Source organism: Podarcis tiliguerta (genome assembly GCF_965153285.1).
Source record: "Podarcis tiliguerta genome assembly, chromosome: 2".
Taxonomy (NCBI): domain Eukaryota; kingdom Metazoa; phylum Chordata; class Lepidosauria; order Squamata; family Lacertidae; genus Podarcis; species Podarcis tiliguerta.
In genome coordinates this window covers 45279105-45302996 of record NC_139535.1, presented here as the reverse complement: position 1 = coordinate 45302996, position 23892 = coordinate 45279105, and the positions used below count along the sequence as shown (strand labels likewise).

General features: G+C 44.1%; 1 protein-coding gene across 6 annotated transcripts in view; it reads right to left on the bottom strand.

The window, feature by feature from the left end:
* The window catches only part of WNT7A (Wnt family member 7A), a 54714-nt gene extending 30822 nt beyond the window's left edge, over positions 1-23892 (bottom strand). Inside the window, exons 1-2 of one of the 6 annotated variants that reach the window (XM_083421649.1) lie at positions 23368-23892; positions 21112-21338 (exon numbers count right to left, since the gene is read on the bottom strand). In XM_083421649.1, the coding sequence (XP_083277775.1) occupies positions 21112-21338; positions 23368-23438 (298 nt within the window). In that variant the 5' untranslated portion in view covers positions 23439-23892. Of the gene's footprint in view, positions 1-21111; positions 21339-21641; positions 21800-22272; positions 23098-23367 lie in introns of those variants that run through there. The other 5 variants (XM_083421651.1, XM_083421650.1, XM_083421646.1 and 2 more) reach the window with 5 other exon arrangements.

Here is a 23892-nt window from a genome sequence, read left to right as displayed (position 1 = left end):
CCCTTTTCTTATTGGGTTATTTTAAGGCTCTGTTGTATCTGAGAGATTCATTTTACCCTTGAAAATTTGTTTTGCCCTGAAATAACAGTTCTGATCCAGAGCACATTTTGTGCATAAGTTCCATTGGATACAATTGGGTGAAAGAATTTTAAGAAAAACTGCAAGGGATCACCAACTTACTATTTCATGAATCTTTGTTAACATTCTTCATACTATATCATATTTTAAATACTGCTAAAACAATCCTTGTTTAATCTGTGGCCACCAGATGTGCCCTAAAAATGCTCAAACTCATGTTTTGGTGGACCATCATGAGGAAAGGAATCCCAGTGTGATAAAATGTCACCAAGAAGGTACTCTGTTACTTATACATTGCTGCTTCCACCTGCCACCAAGAAGACACCTTGCTGCTTAGGCCCAATACCCAAAAGACAGTGTTAAACCACAATTGAACATAAGGAAGGAGATTGTCTATGAGATATGGCCATCCCAAAATACGATCAAGTACTTCCATTATCAATACAAGTCATGTTAAAAGAAACAACTCTGGAAGAGATGAAAACTAGGAATATAAGTTAGTAGTACATTCAGAACAGACAATTGTGCACTTTTCATATTTCAAATAATTATCATATGGAATTCGCTCCTCAAGAAGTGAGTCACTGCCATGGACAGCTTTAAAGAGGAATTAAACAAATTCATGAGGATTAGGTCTATCACTAGCTATTAGTCATGACAGCTAAATTGAATCTCCAATTCCAGAGACAGCATGTGCCACATGCCCACTGTTAAAGGGCAATATTGAGAGAAAACCATTGCCCTTGGGCCCTGCTTGTAGTCTTCCCAGGGAGCATCTGGTTGGCAACTTGAGGACAGCAGAATGCTGAACTATATAGGTTTCTGATCTAATTTCCTTATGTTTTCTTTGCCCATATGCAGCAGGCCAGAGGCTACCAGGGAGGGGGTAGGTGGAGCAGGAACAGCGAAGAAAGACAAAACACCATCTTGGGAGTGAAGTGGCCACATCTTTTTTATTGATTACAGATGTAAGTGGGCTTTGCCATAGGCACTGGGTATATCCTGAATCAGCCAACTTGGCTGCTGGCTGATACTCCATCAGGGTCAATCCTGGGGTTAAGGACCCCCCCCCCATGATGCAAATCAATGGGATAAACCTGCCCGGTTGCCACTTCTAGGGCCTATTAGCCCCCATCTGGGCTTTAGGACAGAACCCAAACCCTGGACCCCATTACCAGTATACCCTGCATTTGATCCTGGACTGAGGGGTGAGACATACACACACCCTGCTTAGACTAAGGATCCAACCCAATGCCATCTTTCCACCAAAGTTGTGGCAGTTCCTATGAGGAAGGCAAAAACCCCAGACAGGCCCAATTTGTCTGCAGGCAAATTCCTCCTTGGCTCTGAATACGGTGATGAATTAATTCCACAGCAAGGCCATACATATGTATAGCCCGCTTACCTCCGGGCAGAGCCCGCATATACAGGGTGGGTCGGATGTCTGAATTTCGACCACGTTCCCTATTCGCAGAGTGAATTAATGCTCTGGAAGTGGACGCAACAGAAATCTGGCTCTGACAGGTCTGCCGCCAGAACAAGAGCCCCGATTGGCCCACAGAAATCCAAAAGTCGCAGGCATGTCCCAGCAGCCCCGATTACTGGCCAAGGCCAAGAGTGGTGTCAGCCAGTCACGTGGGCATGACTCTTTCCCCCTCTCTAGTTCTCCCATGGCTGCTCTGGGCAGCAACTGCTCATTTCTTACCAGATTTGTCAACTGACATGTGGGGGGTATAATGCAGCTAAAGTTACACTGAGAAATAGTGACTGACACAAAGTCATCTGGTGAACTTCATGGCTGATCAGGGAGAATTAAGCACCACCCAAAGTTACGGCAACAAATATTTAAGAATCCATGCAATGCATTTTATTTATTAAAATAGGTACGGAGTGAACTTGTAGGCTCCACTGTATTCCATGGGCCTTGGTTCCAAGTAAGTGTGCATAGGATTGCAGTCTCAATAACTTGAACTTGTCTACATTTTTATGTCTCTATATTCATTCAACCTTGTTTATTTGTGTGTATGGGCGGAAGCAAACTAAATCATTGTGTATACAGAACAGTTTCTGTGAGCACAAGAAAACTTCTCCTCTCCTATGTGCTCCCCCAAAACCGTTCTGGGTTTCCCCCCAACCCTCCAGAGCAAATGTGGCAGCAATGCAGGGATGCGAAGGGAAGTTGTTCCAGATGCACAATAATTAAGTTGGCTACAACCTTTTGTATTGATAACAAAGTAAATTAATGCATAAGCTAATATTATTCAAAAATGCTGCATTAGTACATGCCAAACATCATTTCCCCCTAAGAACTTGTTATCCGGTTGTCTGCTTTTCCTTAAGACAGATGATGAGTTTCACCATAACTGTTGCTCCCCTGTTCTTAAAAGATTTATATCCCACTTTATCTGAATGCTTGAGGCGGCTCCATGAGCAGCTTCCCTTCCCCTTTCATTTTCATGTGAATCTGTACAATGCAAAAGAAAAAAGAATCCTTGAAGAATACAGCCCAGAAAGCTACATTAGAATAATGAATAGTAAATGGTGATACTTAAAGGGGGGGTTGTTGCGCCTGCCTGAACAGGGGTTGAAGATTGGTTACAAACTGCTTTCAGTCATTGTGTTTACAGGATTAGTTGGAAATGTGAAGTCCTACCAGAAAGCACAAAAGAAAGTATCTTATGCTGCACTCACAAGAGTCAATTTCTATTAATTCAATCGTGGAACTATTAATTTTGCCTAGTTAAGATTTGGCTGGTTCTGATGGTTACTAAAATCAATATGAGAGCAGTCCATACCACATTCAATCCATAGAGTAGAAAAGCCTTCTTTGTGGCCAATTGCTTGTTATTGGTTCATGTTCTGCATCTGTACAAAGACAACTGGGGTAGCAGTGCTACTGTCACAAAAAGCTGACGGACGTGAGTGGGTGAAAATAAATGACATCAGTCATTCATACTGCGTGCCATGCATGAGATGTTTCTAACACTGTGTAAGAGCAGTGGTACACGCCCTCTCTTGAAAAAGCATGCAATACTTTATCAGTGGGGGCGGGGGGAGGGAATACGATAAATATATTGGGATGGATGGAATAAGGAGCAGCTTTCTTTCAAAGAGTTTTATATTTTTCATAAATGTAGGTTAAAGTATTTACAGAAAGTTCCTATGCCCTAATAAAACTCATTGTTACTTTGGACAAGAGATTTACAAACAGTATTCATATTTGCTTTCATATACCCCCCCCCCCATGGACATCAGTGAGACTTAGGGGATAAATCACATTGAATTCTGGGAGTTACTTATGATAGTTCAGTCTGTAGAGCATGAGACTCTTAATCTCAGGTTCATGAGTTTGAGCCCCACATTGGGTGAAGGATACCTGTACTGCAGAGGGTTGGCCATGATGGCCCCTTCCAATTATACAATTCTATGAGGTAAATATACATAGGTTTGACTGTTAAAAATCCTCACTTCAGTCCTGCACTCAATAGTCTCAAGGAAGTAAAGAGAAAGGAAGGAGTTTCCTCTGTAGAACAACTCCTATCGTAGTGGACATTGGGCTCCGAAAATGTTTAGAACCACCAAACCAGCTGTGCCATAAATTAGGTATTCTAGGAAATAAAAAAAGACAAATTTGTATTAATCTCCCTGGAAAACATACGTTGCATTTTCTGCTATTTAAAGCCAAGAGGTCAGGGAGGGAGTTATCTGAAGAGACGTGTTGAATTATATGTTGATTGTGAAAATATAAAGATGGAAAATACAGCAGAGCTTGCCAATTATGTGCCATAAGCTGCATTATTTCACATCTCTATAGAAGTCATAATTCATAGGCAGCAAATTGGAGACGAGGACCCATCTTTTCCCCGATTAGCTGGATCTGCCTCCTTCTATTCCATCATTCACTACAGACATGACCATTAAACAAAACCCTTGCAATGAAAAATGGTGGCCTTGAAAGTTATATAAGATACCCGTTGCTCTGATAAATAGCTAGATCCTGCAAGATGCAGAACACCCACCACATTTCACTGGTGTTATTCGATTGGGCCTGGGGAGGAGACTATTCTTCAGCTTGTGGAATCAAGTAGAAAAATGCCGCCCAAAGCATACTGCCTTTGAAACGTGTTAGCTATGAAACAGTTGCCAACTTCATGGACCGGAATGCATGAATGGATTTTTTGCCTGCTTTGTTATGCTTCAGAAAGAGGAGCAAAGCAAGTGAGAGGGGAAATGCAAGGAATAACAAAAAACCTCCATAACTCACAAGCCCAGCTGAAAGTTGTGTTTAGTACTGAACTTTCTACCCAACTTAGAAAGCTAAAACATCATAGAAGCATAAAATGGTAGAGTTGGAAGGCAGCCCGAGAGGTATCTAGTCCAAGCTCCTGCAGTGCAGAAGGAGCCTTGTCTCATATCAATTTGTCCACATATTAAGATTATTAAGAGGCACTCCTGAGACTTCCTGGCAGGAGCTTGTGAAAGGGCCTTTTTGGTAGTGGCTCAGAGTCCATGGCATGATCTCCCCACTGAAGGTCACCATGACTCAAGTTTACATTCTTTTAAATGTCAGATGACAACTCGCTTTTTGTCAGGCTTTTAGAGGTTGGTGGGTTAAGTCATTTTAATGATGATGCTATGTTATTAACGTAATTTATGAGAATCACATTTCATTTTTAACAAAACAAAAAAATTCCTTCCAGTAGCACCTTGTTGTTTAGTCGTTTAGTCGTGTCCGACTCTTCGTGACCCCATGGACCAGAGCATGCCAGGCACTCCTCTCTTCCACTGCCTCCCGCAGTTTGGTCAAACTCATGCTGGTAGCTTCAACAACACTGTCCTGGAGCAGGACCCGCCAAGCCACTCCAATATCCCTGCCAAGAAAACCCCATGGACAAAGACAACAGTAGCACCATAGAGACCAACTAAGTTTGTTATTGGTGTGAGCTTTTGTGTGCATGCACACTTCTTCAGATCTGAAGAAGGTCTCTAAGGCGCTACTGGAAGGAATTTTTTTATTTTGTTTCAACTACAGCAGACCAACACAGCTACCTACCTGTAACTAGAACTATGGAAGGCATTTTGTTTTTAGTTTATTGTGTTGTCTATTACCACATTTTTTTGTAAATTGGCCTGTGGACATGTTTGGTGAAGGGAGGTAAAAAAATAACTAAGTAACTGAACACAGGTTTACACATACTTTAGTCCATTCATCATGGGAGCCAACGCTTAGGGGCTGTGGGGGCTTCTGCCTCCACAATAAAATATTTGAGGGCACCCACATAGTTCATGGTGTGAGTGCACGGCATCATGTGATAGATTATGTGGGGCAGGCCTTACCTTGAATATTTCATTCAAGTTGACACCCCTGCCATTCATTTTAATGTGCACTCCTAAAAGCACTTATTAGGGAAGAAGCTCCATTCAACACAGTGAGACTAACTTCTGAGTAAGTAGGTTTAGGATTATGCTGTAAATGCACCTAAATTTGTGCTGGATTTCAGCCCAAATACTTTAGTGGTGTGTTTTGTTTTGTTTTTAAAAAAAGGATGCACTCTACATTCCCCAAACATGTATAATCACAAAATCATTATTTCACTGCACGTAAACATATTTTTTCAATGCAGAGAGATTGCTTTTTTTCTTGTGTACCAAACTTTTATATGACGTTGTGACATAATTTTTTTTGTTCTCTTTTAGAGAAAGTTATAAGCAGAACTTTAGTAAACGTTAAGATATCCTACCCCTCTAACATACTGTAATGTAATCTTTTTGTTTCTTCTCCCAAACATGTACTCACAAGATACATTTGAAGGCAGGTATGAAATGAGAATTCCTGCAAAAGTGACCTTGGGGCAATGTTTTTTATCTTACTATGACAGTCACTGCCTAGAAAGATTGACTCTCTGGCATAAAGCATCGTGCTGGTTTTTAAATACTCAGTGCCAGATTTCCAACCTGGCTTCTGTTTTTGCAAGAATACTTTTCTAGCTGCCTCCAAAGCGGGGGGGGGGGGGACTCCCAATAACTCTGTCTCTGTGTCTTTACAGTTATAAAATGTCATGTACACAAATTATTTACATGCATATATTGATCCCAGTGAAGTCAAAACAAAATTATCACTCATTTCCTGAAGAGGCAGTAGTTCATTAACCCAGTACAGATGTTCCTAATCCCTGTAAAAAAACTGATCACACACATGTTCCATCTAAGTGAGGAGCCTTACTTGGGAAGAGCAAATTCACACAATATTTTCCTTTCCCTGTCATGAACAGGAAAATGGCAACTTGTGGCTTTTCCTGTTCACAGAAGAGGACCAGTAGTCTCACACACTAATGCTCTCACACCATGAGAGTAGATCACTCTTATGAACAGGTATTTTAAGAGAAAGGGTGCTACAGCTCCCGTAGCATCTGCATTGGCTCTCAATTGTTTGGCCATCATGTTGAAGATTCATTGACACTGTGTGGAGAAGAAAGTCTGCACAGTGCATGTTATTTGCGTGTTCAGACCCAGAGACCTTCTCCCTAAATAAGCACACATTTGATTCAAATTTTAGTTTTGGTTTTTGGCAGAATTTAGGCCACAACTTTATTGATTACAGAAAAGTGAGTGGTTGCATAGGCTCTGGTTCGACTAGCTCCCTACACCCTTGCAGGTAGCGCTGACCCAGAGCTCTATCATAGTCAGCCAAGGGTGAAGACTTAAGGAAGGTGAAAAGCCTGGGAACAGACTCTGTTCACTCCCCAGATGCTCCCCTGGACTCAGGCATGGGCACAACCCCCTTTCGGGGGTTGGCCAAACCAAGTTGAGTCCCTGGATTCCTTTAACGAAATATCCTTCACATAGGGATGGCGAGACCGTTCTCCCATCCCTATCACCTGAACCAGTGCCCATTCGCAACCTTACAAGTTGTGATGATTTGCTACGCAGCAGGCAAAACCCAAATGGCAACAGCCAATCGGCCAAGTGGGGGAAAGTCCTGCCATGCCCCTGTCCCAACGACAGACGACACACAACGGCATAGCAAGGTCAATCGCAAAAGGCCCTAAAATTAGGGAGAGGTGGGCGGGTGTTCTGATGCACAAGCCAAAAGAGGAAGCTCTGGGTCACGTGCATAGGTATATATAGGTCCCTCGGCCCATCTAGACAGCTCCCCATTGGCCAAATTAAACCCAGCACTGAGGGACCTACCAATCGGGTGTTGTGGCTGTCCAATATACCCACCCACAACCAAGAGGTCAGTCTCCAGGTCTCACTGCAACATGTGCCCTCTTTCAGGGAGGACACGCTATATAGGAGACAGTTTTGCCATGCTGCGGCAAATTTCTGCAGTCTCACTGGATGGAGTGTCGACTGGGTCTCAGTTTTGTGATGGATACAAGACATATTTGGTTCTTCCTAATCTGTTTGTCCTTGCCCGTATTAAAGTAAAGGTAAAGGGACCCCCTGACCATTAGGTCCAGTCGTGGCCGACTCTGGGGTTGCAGCGCTCATCTTGCTTTATTGGCCAAGGGAGCCGGCATACAGCTTCCGGGTCATGTGGCCAGCATGACTAAGCCGCTTCTGGCGAACCAGAGCAGCGCATGGAAACGCCGTTTACCTTCCCACCAGAGCAGTACCTATTTATCTACTTGCACTTTGATGTGCTTTCGAACTGCTAGGTTGGCAGGAGCAGGGACCGAGCAACGGGAGCTCACCCCATCGCGGGGATTCGAACCACCAACCTTCTGATCAGCAAGTCTTAGGCTCTGTGGTTTAACCCACAGCACCACCTGTGTCCCTCAATGAACAAATTATGGAGGTAAAGTATGGGGTTCCTTAATAAAATCTACATGCCTTGCCTTGAATCTCATATCAAATTTAGCGAAATCATGCACCACTCATAGCCCTCTGAAAACAGCAGCTAAGGGGACGGTCACAAAAGATAAGGGCCTTGGTTGGCAGGCGGGTGGAGGGACTCTGTTAAAATTCTACTTCTTTTTAAAAATCTATGTTCCAAATAAGGATAGGAAACATATTGAAATGAAGGGAAGGCAGTTGCAAGCCCATCTAAAATGAATATCAAAAGCAGTCATTAGGAATATTTCCCTTCATATCTTTACAGTAATCCAGGACCAAATATAAAGTTCCTTTACAGTAATCCAGGACCAAATATTGCTTTACAGACAATATCAGATGAATGTTACATTGCCCTGATGTAAATGGGGATGTTAGGGGCATATCCAAAGTACATAGACTATTTTTTATTCCCAAAGAATCATGGGAATTGTAGTTTGTTGAGGTGATTATTAGAAACTCTTAATTACAATTTTCAGGGTTTCCCATGAAGAAGGAATGACCGTCTTGTAGACCTGCTCTAATTCAGTATACTTTGGGTTTTACAAATAGCTTCATTTTTGCAAAGAATTTTAGACTCAGAAGAAATTGTTTTCACTAATGAACAAGTTATGATGTTGTTGGCTACTGGAAAAGAATGTGGCATGAGCACAGAGACATTAACATCCTAACCCAACTCACTGAATCACTGAGCATCTCTGACTGAGATTCTTTCAGTATTGGCCTAAGGCTCATTTTACACTTCTGCTCATTTAAACCCCATGTCAAAGTAAAGCATGTCACAACGCAGCATCATACCTTAACGATCAGGTGCTTTCCTGAGTACACCTCAACATATGCGGAAATTCTACAGCCCCAATTAAAATTGAAAGTGCTGTATGAAACAAGTGGCATTCTAGCTCTTTCTAGCTCTGCATATGGCCTCTGAAATTACGTTCACTGAAGTGGTCATGCAGCCACCTTAGACTTTGGCAATGCCAGGGCTATTGGCCCAGTGGAGGTTTCTAATAATATACAGTGGTACCTCGGGTTAAGTACTTAAGTCGTTCCGGAGGTCCGTTCTTAACCTGAAACTGTTCTTAACCTGAAGCACCACTTTAGCTAATGGGGTCTCCTGCTGCCACCAGGCCGCCGGAGCACGATTTCTGTTCTCATCCTGAAGCAAAGTTCTTAACCCGAGGTAATATTTCTGGGTTAGCGGAGTCTGTAACCTGAAGCATATGTAACCCGAGGTACCACTGTACTATTTTATTCATGGTATGCATAAGGCAGTTATGTCTTAAAACATAAAAGAAAACAACGTTAAAAATTTGATAACTATGACAATAGAATACAATGCAGCAGAAGACTTGTAAACGGGGGGATACTAAGGAAACCAGACAGAGGGCCTTCTTGGTGGTGGCGCCCACCCTGGGGAACGCCCTCCCATCAGATGTCAAGGAAATAAACAACTATCTGACTTTTAGAAGACATCTGAAGGCAGCCCTGTCTAGGGAAGGTTTTAATGTTTGATGTTTTATCGTGTTTTTAATATTCTGTTGGGAGCTGCCCAGAGTGGATGGGGAAACCCAGCAGGTGGGCGGGGTATAAATAATATAGTATTATGATGATTATTATTGTTGTTGTTGTTGTTACATTATTATTATTATTATTATTATTATTATTATTATTATTAAACTAAAACAGTAGTAACAGGCTGAAAGGAGGTGGGAAAAGCAATACTATCATAGGCACCAATTCCCAATATGTATTGCAATTTAGCTAAGCACCCCCAATCTTGAGGGGCCAGACCCCGTCAGGCCTCACTATGAGGGGCCCAGTGGGCCTCCCCACAGCCATGGCGGCAGACCCCAAAGCTGGGCGGAACCCAGCACCTATAAATCCTATTGTGGGTGTGTGGGTGTTGGGCAGGGGAGAATCCTTTCAGAACTACTGCCACATCCTAAGCTCTGATGATTAGCTAAGGGGCAGGTATAAAGTGGGAGACACCTGCCTTTTCCTATCCCCCCCCCAACCATCTCTGCTCCTCCCATTGACTGCAATGGGAGGGAATTAACCATATCAGCAGCAGGGCTACTTGGAGGGCCTGTTTGGGGTGTGGCTCCATGGCCTCCCCTGGCATGTCCCTGGAACATGTATTTGGGTCAATGAGACAACAATTCCTTTTATGCAGGCGTCCTTAGATATGGAATAGTGTTTCTCATACCAGTCAATCAGCTTTTGGTGGGTAAGCCAATTTTGTGAGTCATCCAAAGTGGCATGCAATTCTGCCATGCTGAGTGACAAGCACAATTATGATTTTCTTAATAAATGAGTCATTTGATCACATCATCAGTCAGGCATGCTAATAAAATTAGTTGTCCATGTCCATTCAAATTGTAATGGGATTATCATCTAGTATTCCGCTGAAAGGATTTCAGTGTATAAATTTCAAGATATAATATCATTAAAATTGACTTTTAATGAATTGGGCCAGATCCTTGCCTATACCAAGTTGGTACGGCTTCTTTAAAACCCACAGAGTCCTTTACAACAGGAGTACATCTAATCCATTGTTAGTTCAACGAATGTGTACTGGTCTTCTCATATATTTTGATAAACACTTTTTCCAAAAGAGCAAATTGAAAGAGTGAAGATCATTACATTACATTTCACCAGATGATGGTAGGCTGTGATCCAGGATGTTGCATGGACACACAGATTTCAGTTTTAGCTATCCACGTTCTTCAATACTTGAATTCAAAGCCATCTATAGCCACAGTGCATCAGCTAAACTGGATTTGGACTTAGTCTAAAAATCTCTTTGGAATTCAAGGACATTATGCATTATAGGAGCATTACCTTACAATCAATGATATTCTTGCTTAGATCTTGAGCATCCTTCATTGAAACCAAATTATGGGGTTGGGTCCCAAAGAGAACCAGACCAGAAGACTAAAGCATGATTACATTCATTCTTGAATGTACTGGGACCAGCATACATCAAATATCCTTTTCTAAGTCCCATGCTGATCTCCTCGAGAACAGCTTCTGAATTATTCTGTATAACATAGGAAGCTACCTTATTCTAGGTGGTAGCATTTGTCCATTTAGTCCATTTGCTCATCTAGTCCCTTCCAACTCTACAATTCTATATGAGTCTACTCTGAATAGTAGCTGTTCTTTGGGATCTCAGATTGGAGCCTTATTCATCATCTGCTTCCTGATCCTTTTTTAAACTGAAGTTGATGCCAGGGATTAAATGTGGGACCTTCTGCATGCAAAGCATATTCTCTACCTTTCCTGGGCAGAGCATCTCCTTTGCCCTGATACTAACCTTTCAGATGCAGGTAAGACTTTAGGATCTGCTTTGCTTAGCCTGATTTTAAAAATGTGTATATCCTGTAATCCATACTTAGATCTAGGGATGGACTTATCTGGAAGGCTATGTTAAAAGGTATCAAACTGATGTATCTTATCAGTTATGCTCATTTGGTTTGTTTGAACTGAATTGGTTAAAAAAAATGTAATTTTCATAGATGGATGGGAAACGGATTTATGACTGAATACATGCGAAATGGACACTGGTGAGAAATAAACCGACCCACCCATTCATATGCAATACACATTTCGCTATGATCATAGCTAAATCAGCAGTGCTTCCGTATTCAAAGTAGATTACTTTGCCCTCTTGTGCAACTGGGCTGGTACTGAAGCCCCATTTACAGTGCAGTCCTATAGATATATAATTGCAACTAAGCCCTATTGAGTTCAACAGAGGTTGCTTCCTTGCAGTCTTACTCCAGCATTTCCAGAAGGAGCTGACCTGATATTTCTGGATGTTCATAAGCAAGGGAGAACATAAAAGTGATGCTCTTTCCACCTTCTGTGTTGCCAGCAACTGCTTCCCAGCAGTACATGAGTTCAGAAAAAGGGCGTTCCATTTAAGTAGCCTGACTAGTAACTGTTAACAGGGCTATTCTCCCTTAATTTATCCAATCCTTCCCCCTTCCCCTTTTAAAATACTTTAAGCTTCTAGAGTTTACCATTTCTAGTGAATCCTTTAATTTAATTATGTGTGTTTCCTTTTAACTACACTGAACTTACAACTTCCATTGGGAGTATCAGAATTGTTCCAGCAACAAGAAATGAGGAACATTTCTCTCTCTTTCCTCTCTCAAATCTACTCGTATTATAAAATAGATTGAAATGAAGCCTGTAGAGCTTACTTTCAAGGAAAGATGCTTCGGAAATATGTACCATTTGTATTCAAGGTGACCTGCCTTCGGCGATATATATACACACAGCTTCTATTAGCATACAGGTTATGTTGGTGCATCTTCACAAACTTAAGAGCAAAATATTATTCAATATGATTAGGATACCTACACATTTGTTGCAGTAATAGAACAGAATAATGGTATTACAGCGATGCAATGCAGTAAAATCTTTTCATTGTTGTTTGTCTGATTTCATCTTGGGTTACTTTAGAGTCTCAGTGAAATCACTGAACATTTGTGCTTCTCTGATTTGTGGCCTAATGGCTTTATTGAAAATTGGAGTGGTAGACCGCTGGTTTCCTGTAGCCTCCTGAAACAGCTAGACTAAGAAAAACAATCAATCTACACACATTAGGTAATGTTCATAGTTCTTTTTTTAATCATAGTTAAGTGGCACTGATAAGGTCAGAACTGGAGGAACTAAAGCGATACAGCAAATGCTGAAACTGACACAAGCACACTTTTTAAATAAAAAAACCCTTTGACTTTAATTTAGGGATGGGGAAAATTTGATTCAGTTTGCATTTAAGGATGAACATAACTAATCACAAACAATATGGGGATCAAAACACAGTCATCCTTTGAAATTTGCCCATCTCTGAATTTTGCAATGCAATTCACCAGCCAAGTAATGTGTACAAAAATGCATACCCTGGGGTAAAATGTGAATCAAAATGCATACTTCAGTAAAAAATAGCATGCAAACGTGCATTATATTAGGAGAAATTGCTTGGAAAATGTTTGTGTTAAGCGAAACTGCATATAAAAGTATGTTTGTAGGAGCAACTTGCACTAAAGTGCAGAAACATTTTTATGAGGATATATTTTTATAACAAATTGGGATGGAAATGTGGAGAAGTGAATTTAAGATTGGAAAAATGAGAAACTTGGTGACCTGAAATTGACAGATTTGTCCATCCCTAGTGTATACAAACTAGTCCACAGTTGAGCATATTAGAGGCCACTTCTGTACTGGGAAGTTATCTGCAAGTCTTACAGCAATGAATGGAAGCTGCAAAAGACACCATGCTCATGTGAAACTCCCATGCATTTCAATGGAACATCTGCAAGAAAAATTGCAGATAAATTGAATCCTTCCTTTCCCAATTGCAACACACACACACACACACACACACACACACACACACACACTTTGTGGGGGGAAATCCTCCTCATGGGCCCTTGAACCAAAGTTTACTTTCCCTTGCCAGTGCAGAATTGGGACTGCACTTTAAGAATCTCAGATGTGCATTGGCAATTGCATCTCTACCTGCCTCACACCTGACATCACATGTGGCATCGGTGTGGGGCATGGGGGTGTGGTTTGGGAGAAATTACTTTGTGGGTCAAATCTGAACCCTTGGCAGGCCAAGTAAATGTGTTAAATGTTTTTAGGTATTCTAAATCTTTGTAAATGTTTTTGATGCGGGTGGTGCTGTAGTCTAAATCACTGAGCCTCTTGGACTTGCCGGTCAGAAGGTCGGCGGTTCGAATCCCCACAACTGTGAGCGAGCTCCTGTTGCTCTGTCCCAGCTTTTGCCAACCTAGCAGTTTGAAAGCACACCAGTGCAAGCAAATAAATAGGTACCACTGCAGTGGAATGGTAAATGGCGCTTCCGTGCCCTCTGGCTTACATCGCAGTATTTCGTTGCACCAGAAGCAGTTTAGTCATGACCTGGAAAGCTATCTGTGAACAAACGTTGGCTCCCTTGGCCTGAAAGTGAGATGAGCGCCACACCCCATAGTCACCTTTGACTGGACTTAACTGTCCAGGGGTCCTTTACCTTTACCCTAAATGTTTTAGATTCCCCCCCCCCCAATGTTTTTAAAATGTTTTAAGGGCAGGATCTAAATTCAATTAATAAATAAATATATCAGTTTCACGTGTGTTCATGCACCCTTCCTTCCCATGTTTACATCAATCTGCCAAAACAAAGTCTGAATCAATATGGCCATTTGTATCTAAAGATGCATATTTAAAATGTGTATTTTATCTCATTTCTAAATGTTTTTTTTTCATCTAAAGTACTATTATGAAAAGCATTTTGGTATATTACTGTTCTCATACAGGAGTCAGGAACCTGCAGCTCTCCAGATGTTGCTGAGCTCCATTTCCCACCAGCCTCTGCAAACCTGGCCTGTTGGCAGGGATGATGGAGTCTGGCAACATCGGGAGGGACACAGGTCCCTCCAACCTGGTTCAGTAAATTCAAAAAACTGTGAACTCCAAAGGATAGTTGCATTAACTGTGTATTAGTCTGAGAGGTACAAATGAAGTCAGTTCACTTTAAAAAGGGGATCAAACCAGTGGCGTAGCGTGGGGGGTGCAGGGGGGGCCGGCCGCACCGGGCACAACATCTGGGGGGTAGGGTTAGGGGGCGCAAATCCACGGGTTAGGGGGTGCAAATTACTTGCCTTGCCCCGGGTGCTGACAACCCACGCTACGCCACTGGATCAAACAAAATTATCCTGCGACCTACGATGGGACATAAGAATGTAGCCTTGAAACACTGCTGTAGGATTCTCTTGATTATAATCAAGGAAGCACATTGAATTATGCCCAGTAGGCTAATGCAGGCACCACAACACTGGTAGAATATGCTTCATGCTCCGCCGTCAATCAGTAGAGCAAGCTCAATGCTTTTTGTCATCTCAGATATAACAGAACAAAGAACAAACTGATGAGCACCTCAGATCCCTTTATAATCTTCAGTGGGTTTTGGAGAATGCTCTCCGTTTCTCCTGAAAGCCATCCATGTTTGAGGTTGCATAAGGGATCCTGCTTGCCCACTGATGCCATCGAGGAAGAGATCCCTTTAATTTTGACACCCTCGCCAGCTACCTAGTCTGCCTGCTGCATTGTTGCTCCAAGCGTGCCTGCCTGGAGGGCCTCTGTAAGCAATGACTCAACTTTCAAACAAGCCTTCAAGGGCAGCCATCCAACTCTTCAGCGTCAGGGTAAGGCACGAACGAGGACAGTTGCCAGGTTTGAATCTGAGAAAGTGCTGCTAAGTGTTGTGAACTTGCAGGGAGTTAATGAATTGTGATCCTGGCACCTGCATGGCTTGGGTGCCCAAGAACAGCCCGGGATTTTGAGCTTGAGTGTGCCAGAAGATCCCGTTCAGCAACTAAGCTGGAGACAGATGCAATAGGTTTGGAAGGTGGCATGCTGTAGAAGAGTTTAAGGTAATTCAAAAAGAGGACCCCCTGCTCATGGTCTGCATGCATAGGGGTGGTCTGCCCATGGGCGCCTGCGTGCTTGGGATACCCTGCACTTTCACCATTTGCAAACAGGTTTTGCAACATTTTTATGTTGTTTCAAACACCAGCCAACCCTGTTTGACCAGAAGCGACATTACAACAAAAAGTGTTTGTGTGTGTGTGCCATGGGAAGTGAAGCCTTTCTCAAACTACTTCCAAATCTCTTAAAAACTATTCCCATTTCCATCTCCAACCTCAACGAAGCTACTTCCTTCCACACTGCCCTGGCCTCCTTCAAGAGGAAGGGTGGGATATAAATTGAATAAACAATAGTAAGTCAGAAGAGCTGCCCAGTGCATTTGCTTTCGCTTGGCCCAGATTCAACTCGAGTCAAGTCACAGGATTCCTATCCAATTTAGGTGGACTTCCAAGCAAGCGTGAGCCCGACAGACCAATCTGTGGACCTGGGTTTCCCCAGCCTCTGCCTCCTCAGCAGCAGGATTCTCTGAACTCCCAGCATGTTTCGTTTCAAAACTCCCCTGAGGCAGAAGTGGCTTTTGTAGCTCAGCACAGAAAACCACTGGAAAGTCAGATCTGCAAGTGGTGTTTTTTGGATGTGTCCAAAGCAGAAATCCTATGAGAATGAGCCCTGCTGGACTGGCTGGACTGGCTTCTGAGTAAAGTTGCATTGGGTGGGACCAACAGCAACAGAGGTGGACAGTGGCATGTTGTACATTAGGTGCCATTCTTAAAGAGATATGAAAGCTTACTGAGTATATATGCCTCTTCTAAAAGCACGTCTGTGAAACTGCTGAGAGGATAAACTGGGAACAGATAAGAATGGCAGAATGAATGAAAGCAAGGGGAAATTTTAAGGGCCAGCAGGTACAAATACTATTTGTATGTATGACTTTGTGCACACACTTGTGTGCACCTGTGCTTGTGTGTCCCAGGCAAACTCATAGCACAGCACACTCCTAGTTCCAACAGGTCATCTTGTCAGATGTCAGTGGGTGTGAGGACAGATCTTGGGGATGGCAGACAACCAGACTTGCTCTTGAAGAGGCTCAGGTTTGCAAGGAGGAGGAGGAGGAGGAGGAGGAGGAGAAGGAGAAGGAGAAGGAGAAGGAGAAGGAGAAGAAGAAGAAGAAGAAGAAGAAGAAGAAGAAGAAGAAGAAGAATGCTGTCGATTTCTTGTAAGGGCCTATTCTAAGTTACCTTTAAGGTCCCTGCCAAGGCTTCCTTAAGACAGAGATACATTCAATTGTTTATATAATCTGTTTTTAGAGTTTAAAGTCCTCCATATTTTAAAGTAGGGTTGTGTTTTTTCCTTGATTTTACTGTATTATCTTCAAGGTTTGTTTGTTTGTTTTACAAACAATAGTCTAATTTGGCTGGATCTAACCGTCCAGGGATCCTTTTCCATTTTGGAAAGCACATGTGGTCTGAAGTACAAGGGACAATAATCCTCTGCCTATTGCCCCTGTGTTTTGATTTATTGGAAGCCATCCAGTGTGGCTGGGGTGACCCAGTCAGGTGGGCAGCATACAAATAATTTGTTGTTGTTGTTGTTAAAAAAAATGGAAAAGGATCCATAGACGGTTAGGTCCAGCTAAATTAGACTATAGGGTATGGCGCTCATCTCTGCGTTCAGGCCAAGAGAGCCGGTGTTTGTCCGCAGACAGCTTTCCAGGTCATGTGGCCAGCATGACTAACCCGCTTACTACTATTATTCTGAAGATAATTGTCTTTAAAATTTGACAAGAAGGTTAGACGAACACCACTGAAGCGACAATATTCTCCCTCCCTTTCCCAATATTCTCCCTCCTCATATTCTGCGTATCTGCTGTTGAATGAACAGCTTGAAAGCCAGTGCCTGGGTTGCAGGGATTCTGAAGGTCCCACCATTCCATTGACATTTGGAGCATTTTAAGAAGAAATATCTTGCTATCTGGCTAAACTGAACTTGGAGGAAAAAATAAGCATCAGGACATCAGCCAATGTAGTGATTAAAGCAGGCTTCCTCAACCTCGGCCCTCCAGATGTTTTGGGACTACAACTCCCATGATCCCTAGCTAACAGGACCAGTGGTCAGAGATGACGGGGATTGTAGTCCCAAAACATCTGGAGGGCTGAGTTTGCCTATGCCTGGATTAAAGTATTGGAGAAGGGCCTGGGATACCTGGGTTCAATTCCCCACTCAGCCATGAATCTCACCGGGTGATCTTTGTGCCAGTCACTGCCTCTCAGCCTAACTTATCTCACATGTTGTTCTGAGGATGAAATGGGGAGCGGGGAGGACCATGTGTACCCCGCTGAGGTCCTTGGAGGAAAAGGTAGACTATCAATGTTCAAGGTTGCTCTCTCGACTGCATTGGTTTTGATTCGCAGCTAAACACTGGTGGATTAAGATGAAATGGGGTTGGATAACCACTCCTGACAAATAAAGAGTCCAGATGTCCCTTGACCCTACAAGCCTCCTCATTCACAAGCCCCTTAGGCTGCCGCAGGACTCTGTCAATGTTCTTTCTCCTCAAGATTCTTTGAACTTTGACTGGCTCCATTCCAACAATCCACAGGTCTGGAGTCACAGGTGCCCTCATGCCGCCTCTGAAAGCGGAATTTGTGTCATTATGTGCTACAGTTTTGATGGCGGATTAAAAGTACCTTACAATCACAGGCCTGGAACTCTGCCCTTAATATGTCTCATTATGTTCAGAAATGGCTTGGTACCACAAATGGTGCAGTGACTGAACACTGAAAGTTTCAGCCAGAGCAAAGCCATCATGAAATCACATTTTTCACAGGACTAAACTGTGTGGGTGGTGGCTATAAAATTTCTATAAAAGCAAAGTCAATATTTAACCATGTGCTTATAGGGGCTCCCAGTCAATATCGTTGGGCTTGCTGTCTATTACACTTACGTGAGAGAAAAGTGGATGAAAATCATGGATAGCAAGATAGTTATTACATTGCACATTTGGAGAGAAAGCAACACAACTTCTGACAAATAACTCCTTACCTCAGATGCACCCCCAAGGGAGCTTTGTTATACAAGCACAAAAATAACATATTGATAATGTTAATTTGTTTTTGTTTTTATTGTTAATTGTTGTGGAAGACATTCAGTTTGTATTATTTATTTCTCCGATTTTGATTACTCATTTATCCAAACACAATAGCATCAAGGCACATCCTTATATACCATATGTGTGCATTTGATAAGTGAATTGCTAGGACTTTTTTGAGTAAATAAACTAACAATGAATAAAACAGCTGAATTTCAAACGCAACGCAAAAGTGATTGACCACAGTCCAAAACAAACTGCTATTATCCGTGGCACAATAATCAAACAATAAAACACAGATACCCCACATCTGAGAGCTCAGCATGGAATGTGTATATCATTCTGATCTAGTTCACATTTCTGGATAGCTCAGTCAGTAGAGCATGAGATTCTTAATCTCAGGGCCGTGGGTTCAAGCACCACATTGGGAACAAAGTTCCCTGCATTGCAGGGGGTTGGACTAGATGACCCTCATGGTCCCTTCCAACTCTACAATTCTAGGATTCTATATGTAAAAATCAGTAAGAGAAAAAACCATAACTGCAGGGAAATTGATGTAATCAATCATCAGTGATGATATTATTATTGCCGTTCATTGATTAAAAAGAATGACAGTGGCTCTGTGTTTTTTAAGCCACACACTATGTTTCCCAAATTGTGATTATCTAGGCTCTTCCTCTTTATTCCAAGCCTAAATATAACAGTGAAGCTCTAACCTGAACCTAGTTTTGACACCCTGGAAACATAACCCCTTCCAGATACAGTGAGACCACATACCATGTTTCCACCATAGCTGTCAGCTTTTCCCTTTTCTTGCGAGGAATCCTATTCAGAATAAGGGAATTTCCCTTTTAAAAAAGGAAACGTTGACAGCTATGGTTTCCACAGCTCATTGGTGGGTCCAGACTGCTGAACCATGGTTCAGGAATCACTGCCACAGTAGAAACCATTCCTAGTCACCATCAAATGCTATTCTCAAATACTTCTGAGTTGGAAGAATAGTTGGAACAGATGTCTTTGTAAGCCCAGAAAAGTAGAATAGTTAAGAAGCTAAGTGAACTTCTCAGATGTGTAGGACCTGTCTTAGACCACACTACTGTACAATGTGCTAATTAGACCAAAATCAGTTCTGCCAAGACAATCCACACTTTTGTCACCCTTTAACCACCTTGCCTCCTGATTTAAAGAGTATCAAAAAGCAGTTAATCCACTTTACATGATCACAGGGTTTAGAGCATTTCCACACCTCAGTCTGAAACCAGTTTTGGTAATGCAAATGTAAAAGCTGTATTTGCTAGAATGAACATTTGATTTTAAGAGTTATCCCCCACATTTCATCAACATTCTCCCATATACTGTAATGCATGGGAGGCTCTCTGACAGGTCATGTGCAAGAGTGTTTTCTTGCGTTTTCACATCTAGAGCTTCCTACCGCCACCTTAAACTGCTCTGAAACATGATTGTAAAACCTAGACACACACTGGAAACCACCTCAGCTTTTAAAAATGGCTTTCCATCCCACATGCACCATATTTGCACATTGCACAATAAACTGTGAAACAGACTTAAGAGCATATTCTTGTGCTATGGGTTGAAAGGCCTAAACAGCATGCTGTTGGGCATCTTAACTCAGAAGTAAGCCCCACTGAGTCCAGGGAAACCTATTCCCTAGTAACTGGGTTTAGACTTGAAACCCAATCCTAAACAAATCTGGATTTCAATTAGACATTTCTTAGGAAGTGTATTGAGGGTTGCAGCCTTACAGTAGAAACAGTTGTGGTATGTGTGGGGGTTGGGGGGGGCGTGGATAACATAAAAACATAACGAAAACCCCACTGATCAGGCCAGAGTTTTATATAATCCAACAACCACAGACAGACAGTGCGGTGAGGTGCTATTACTCACCTGACCTCCAGTAGGTCACTTGCTGCTGCTTACTAGGAGTTAGAGAGGGAGGGGCGAGGTGGCAGGGAGTTTGGTGCAGTGCAAATGCACCAATAGGAGGGCTGGATTGGCTCTGCTGTTCTATTTGCACCCTGCTGACCTCACCACTGCCTTGCCCTCTGCCACCCAGTAAACAGCACCAATGCAGCTGACTAGAGGTCAAGTATTTGGCATTGCACGCAATCCACTGCTGTCTGACATCCTGTTCTCATTGTGGCTAACCAAAGGCATATGAGAAGCCTTCAAGCAGCAGTGGTGGACATTGGGGTCTCAAGATTTCAGCGGCGCCAAAATTCAGTGCCCCTCCCTGCCTCTCATGTTCCATTCTAAATCATAGTTGTGGCATCCCCTGGGGCGCCCCAGAAGCTCCACACCCAGTGCAAGTGAACCGGTCGCGTTCCCCTAAATCCACCTCTGCAAGCAGGACCTGAGTGCAACAGCACTCTCTCTCCCCACTTGTGATTCCCAGCAACTGGTAGGCAGAGGCATACTGCCTCCCACAGGGGAGTAGGCCTATGAGTGGAGTAACGGCTGTATACCTAGTGAGGATGAGTATACATCAGGGCTTTGCATATCACAGTTCTCCTAAGCAGCCTCCTGCAGATGCCATCACACCCTTTGCCTATCTCTCTCTCACACACACACACACACACTTCTTTTGGTAACTCTTCGGTGGACTCGAGGCTCCACCTTGCCACAGCTTTTATAGTAAAGCGGTAACATACCCACTTTCAGCTCTTTTCCAAAGACCGTCCTCTCGCCCAGGGCAGAGCAATTCCACCGTCCATTGCGAAACTGAAACTGGCACTCGTTGATGCCCATTTGGGAGCCTTCTCCGATCACTATGATGGCATCGGGCCTGCTCTGACAGATCGCCCTCTGTCGAGGAGCTAGGCCCGGGATCTTGTTGCAGATGATGCTGGCCCCCAGAGCCACGACGGAGGAGAAGCCCCTAGGACGAGAAAAGGAGAGAGAGAAGGTGGAGGCTGGAAGGAGCTCGGCAGCAGCACCAGGTCTGTGTCACAGTCGAACGTTAAAACACGCCTTCTGGAGGAGCTAGATATGGCAGGTCTTTCCAGCTTCTAAGTACTACGTGGATGCCTTTAAAGCCCTCTTCAGCCCCTGATCTGCCCTTCAAAACGTGGCAGCAGCTGATGCTACACAGTGTTAACTTTTCACCAAGCTAAACGCTCAGCAGTTTGGTTAGTACGATTCCCTCTCCTTCCGCCTCCAGCCCCCCAAAACCAACACATACACACACGGGTTAAGTAAGGGGCGTCGAACCAGAGCGAACGTGCCCGTCTCCCTTTTCTCTCTCCCAGGCATTTTCACGTAGCATTTTCGCTCCAACCCTTCCGGGTGCTGTTTGCTAATGTCAACTGGCAGGTTGCGGCACATACTCGAGCAGAACCAAAAACATCATTTTGCTCAACCAGCCCGTGGCCAAGACAAGCCCGACGCGGCTCGGCTTGCCTTGCCCGCCCCAGCAGTCCCCCGGGGAGCCTGCGGGTGAAAAGAGTCAAAGGAGCGATTTGGGTCAATAATTAGATCGAGATCTCGGGAGATAAGAGTGTTAAACAGGGATAAGGAGGAGCACGTGGGCTTTTCCCAGAGCGCAATCCAACTTCCTGATATATAAATTAAAGCGCACAGACTCGGGATCAAGAAGCTTTCACCGTTTGAAACGGTGCGTTTCTGTCTAGAAACTAAGCTCCCCACCCGAGCGGCCTTGCTCGCACACGCCTTCCAACATCATCTCGCAAAGTGCCCGTGAGCGCTGCCTTGGGGAGCCTGGTCGTGTGTAGCTTGGCGCGCGCGCACTCACGTGCAGTTAGACATTCACGGGTATAAAGCACCTACTAGTTTCCAAGTAGGGCCAAACCTACCTGAGAATCCAGTAATGGGCTAACTCTTCCCAGCTCATAAGCCAGATCTGAACTGTACGTCATTTCCGTGGTTCTTTGAATACAAATACCCTATCTCAGGCGCGCTGTCCGGATTGGGGGAAGGCGACTGCCCTGCGTCAACCTGCGCGCTAAGAGCCCTCATCATTCGGAAGCAAGTTCCGATGTAATGAATGAGACCCGTCTGCAGGTCCGTCTGCTTAGGATCGCGCGTCCTCCTAGGCATCACTTTCTGCGCGGTACCAAGCGGCGGGCTGCAGCAGCGCCGACTTTTTGCGCTGACGGTGGTGTTGACGGAGGAGTTGGGGTGTCTGCGATCCCACAGGCCAGTGGTCCCGAGAAAGGGCTGAACAAAGAGTTTGCGCGACCGGAGTTTGTCCTGGGCCGGAGGGATTTAGGAGCTCAAGGGAATCCCAAAACACGGACGAAGTTCACAAACTTAGCTCCGGAACTTGTCTTCCAGCCCTGGAAGATAGTGTGCTGCCGAGCATGTGCAGAGCGCGTTTGCTTCCTTTCCCCACGTAACCCATCGATCCGGGATCAGGCGGAGGTTTTGAACCCAGCCAACTCACCCTAGCCCCCACCCCAAATATAAACACTTTAAATAAATTTGCTCTGAAAAAGGCTGGGTCTGCCCAAGAAAAGAGCGAGGCTGAAGCAGGTAGCGCGCGCTCTCTCTGCCTGTCTCGCCTGAGCTCATTCAAGCGCTCCTCGCCGCGCACTAGAAAGCAAAGCCTGGATGGATTTCAGCGGGCAGCGGAGATCCAGCCCTCGGCAGCAGCGGAGATCTCCCCGCCGCCTCTTGCCATTCTGGTCATGCCTCTCGCACATCCACAGCAAGTGTTTTCTCTCTCCCCAACACGCCCCCCCCCCCCGCGAGCCACACACTTAGAATATAATGTGGGAACAACAGCAGCAGAAATCATATTCTTACCCTGGCTTTAAATAAAAGGGAAGAACCGCTTGCAGACTCAACTCCCCCCCACCCCCGCCAGTTGAATGCTAACAGGTCCGGGCAGGTTTGGCACGATGTGTTTGCGTTTAAGGGGGGGGGGGAGACGGGGGGCGGCGACTTACCCAATTTTGATATAGACAATCCCTAGGCTCAGAAAGATGTGGAATATCCAGCGCCTGGTTTTCCTGTTCATATTCCTCGTTGGTTGTTGGGTTTCAGATCAACATGCGAAATTATGTCTTTTTTCCCCTTTATAATAATAATAATAATAATAAAAGCAGCAGCAGCAGTAGTAATAGTAGTAGTAATTCCTCCCTCACACTCTTTGCGCGCTGGTTAACTTCTCGGTGCCTCAGACAGTGCAACGCCAGGTCAAAGTAGTGCAGACAAAACAGTCCAGCCCTCCTGAGATCGGAGCCACCCGGAGCGAGCGGTGGGTGTTTGTAAATCCCAAGAGACAATCACCATCGCCCTCTCCGCTGGGTCTCTCTCTCTCTCTCTCTCTCTCCCTTCACTCCTTCTCTATCCCGGATTTGTATGCCTGTCACACGTAACACTTTAGAGCGCGCTGGGGGAAGAGAAGAAGGGGAGAGGTGGGGGGAGAGAACACCCCACACCACATGTATAGGCTCCGATAATCTCTCTCC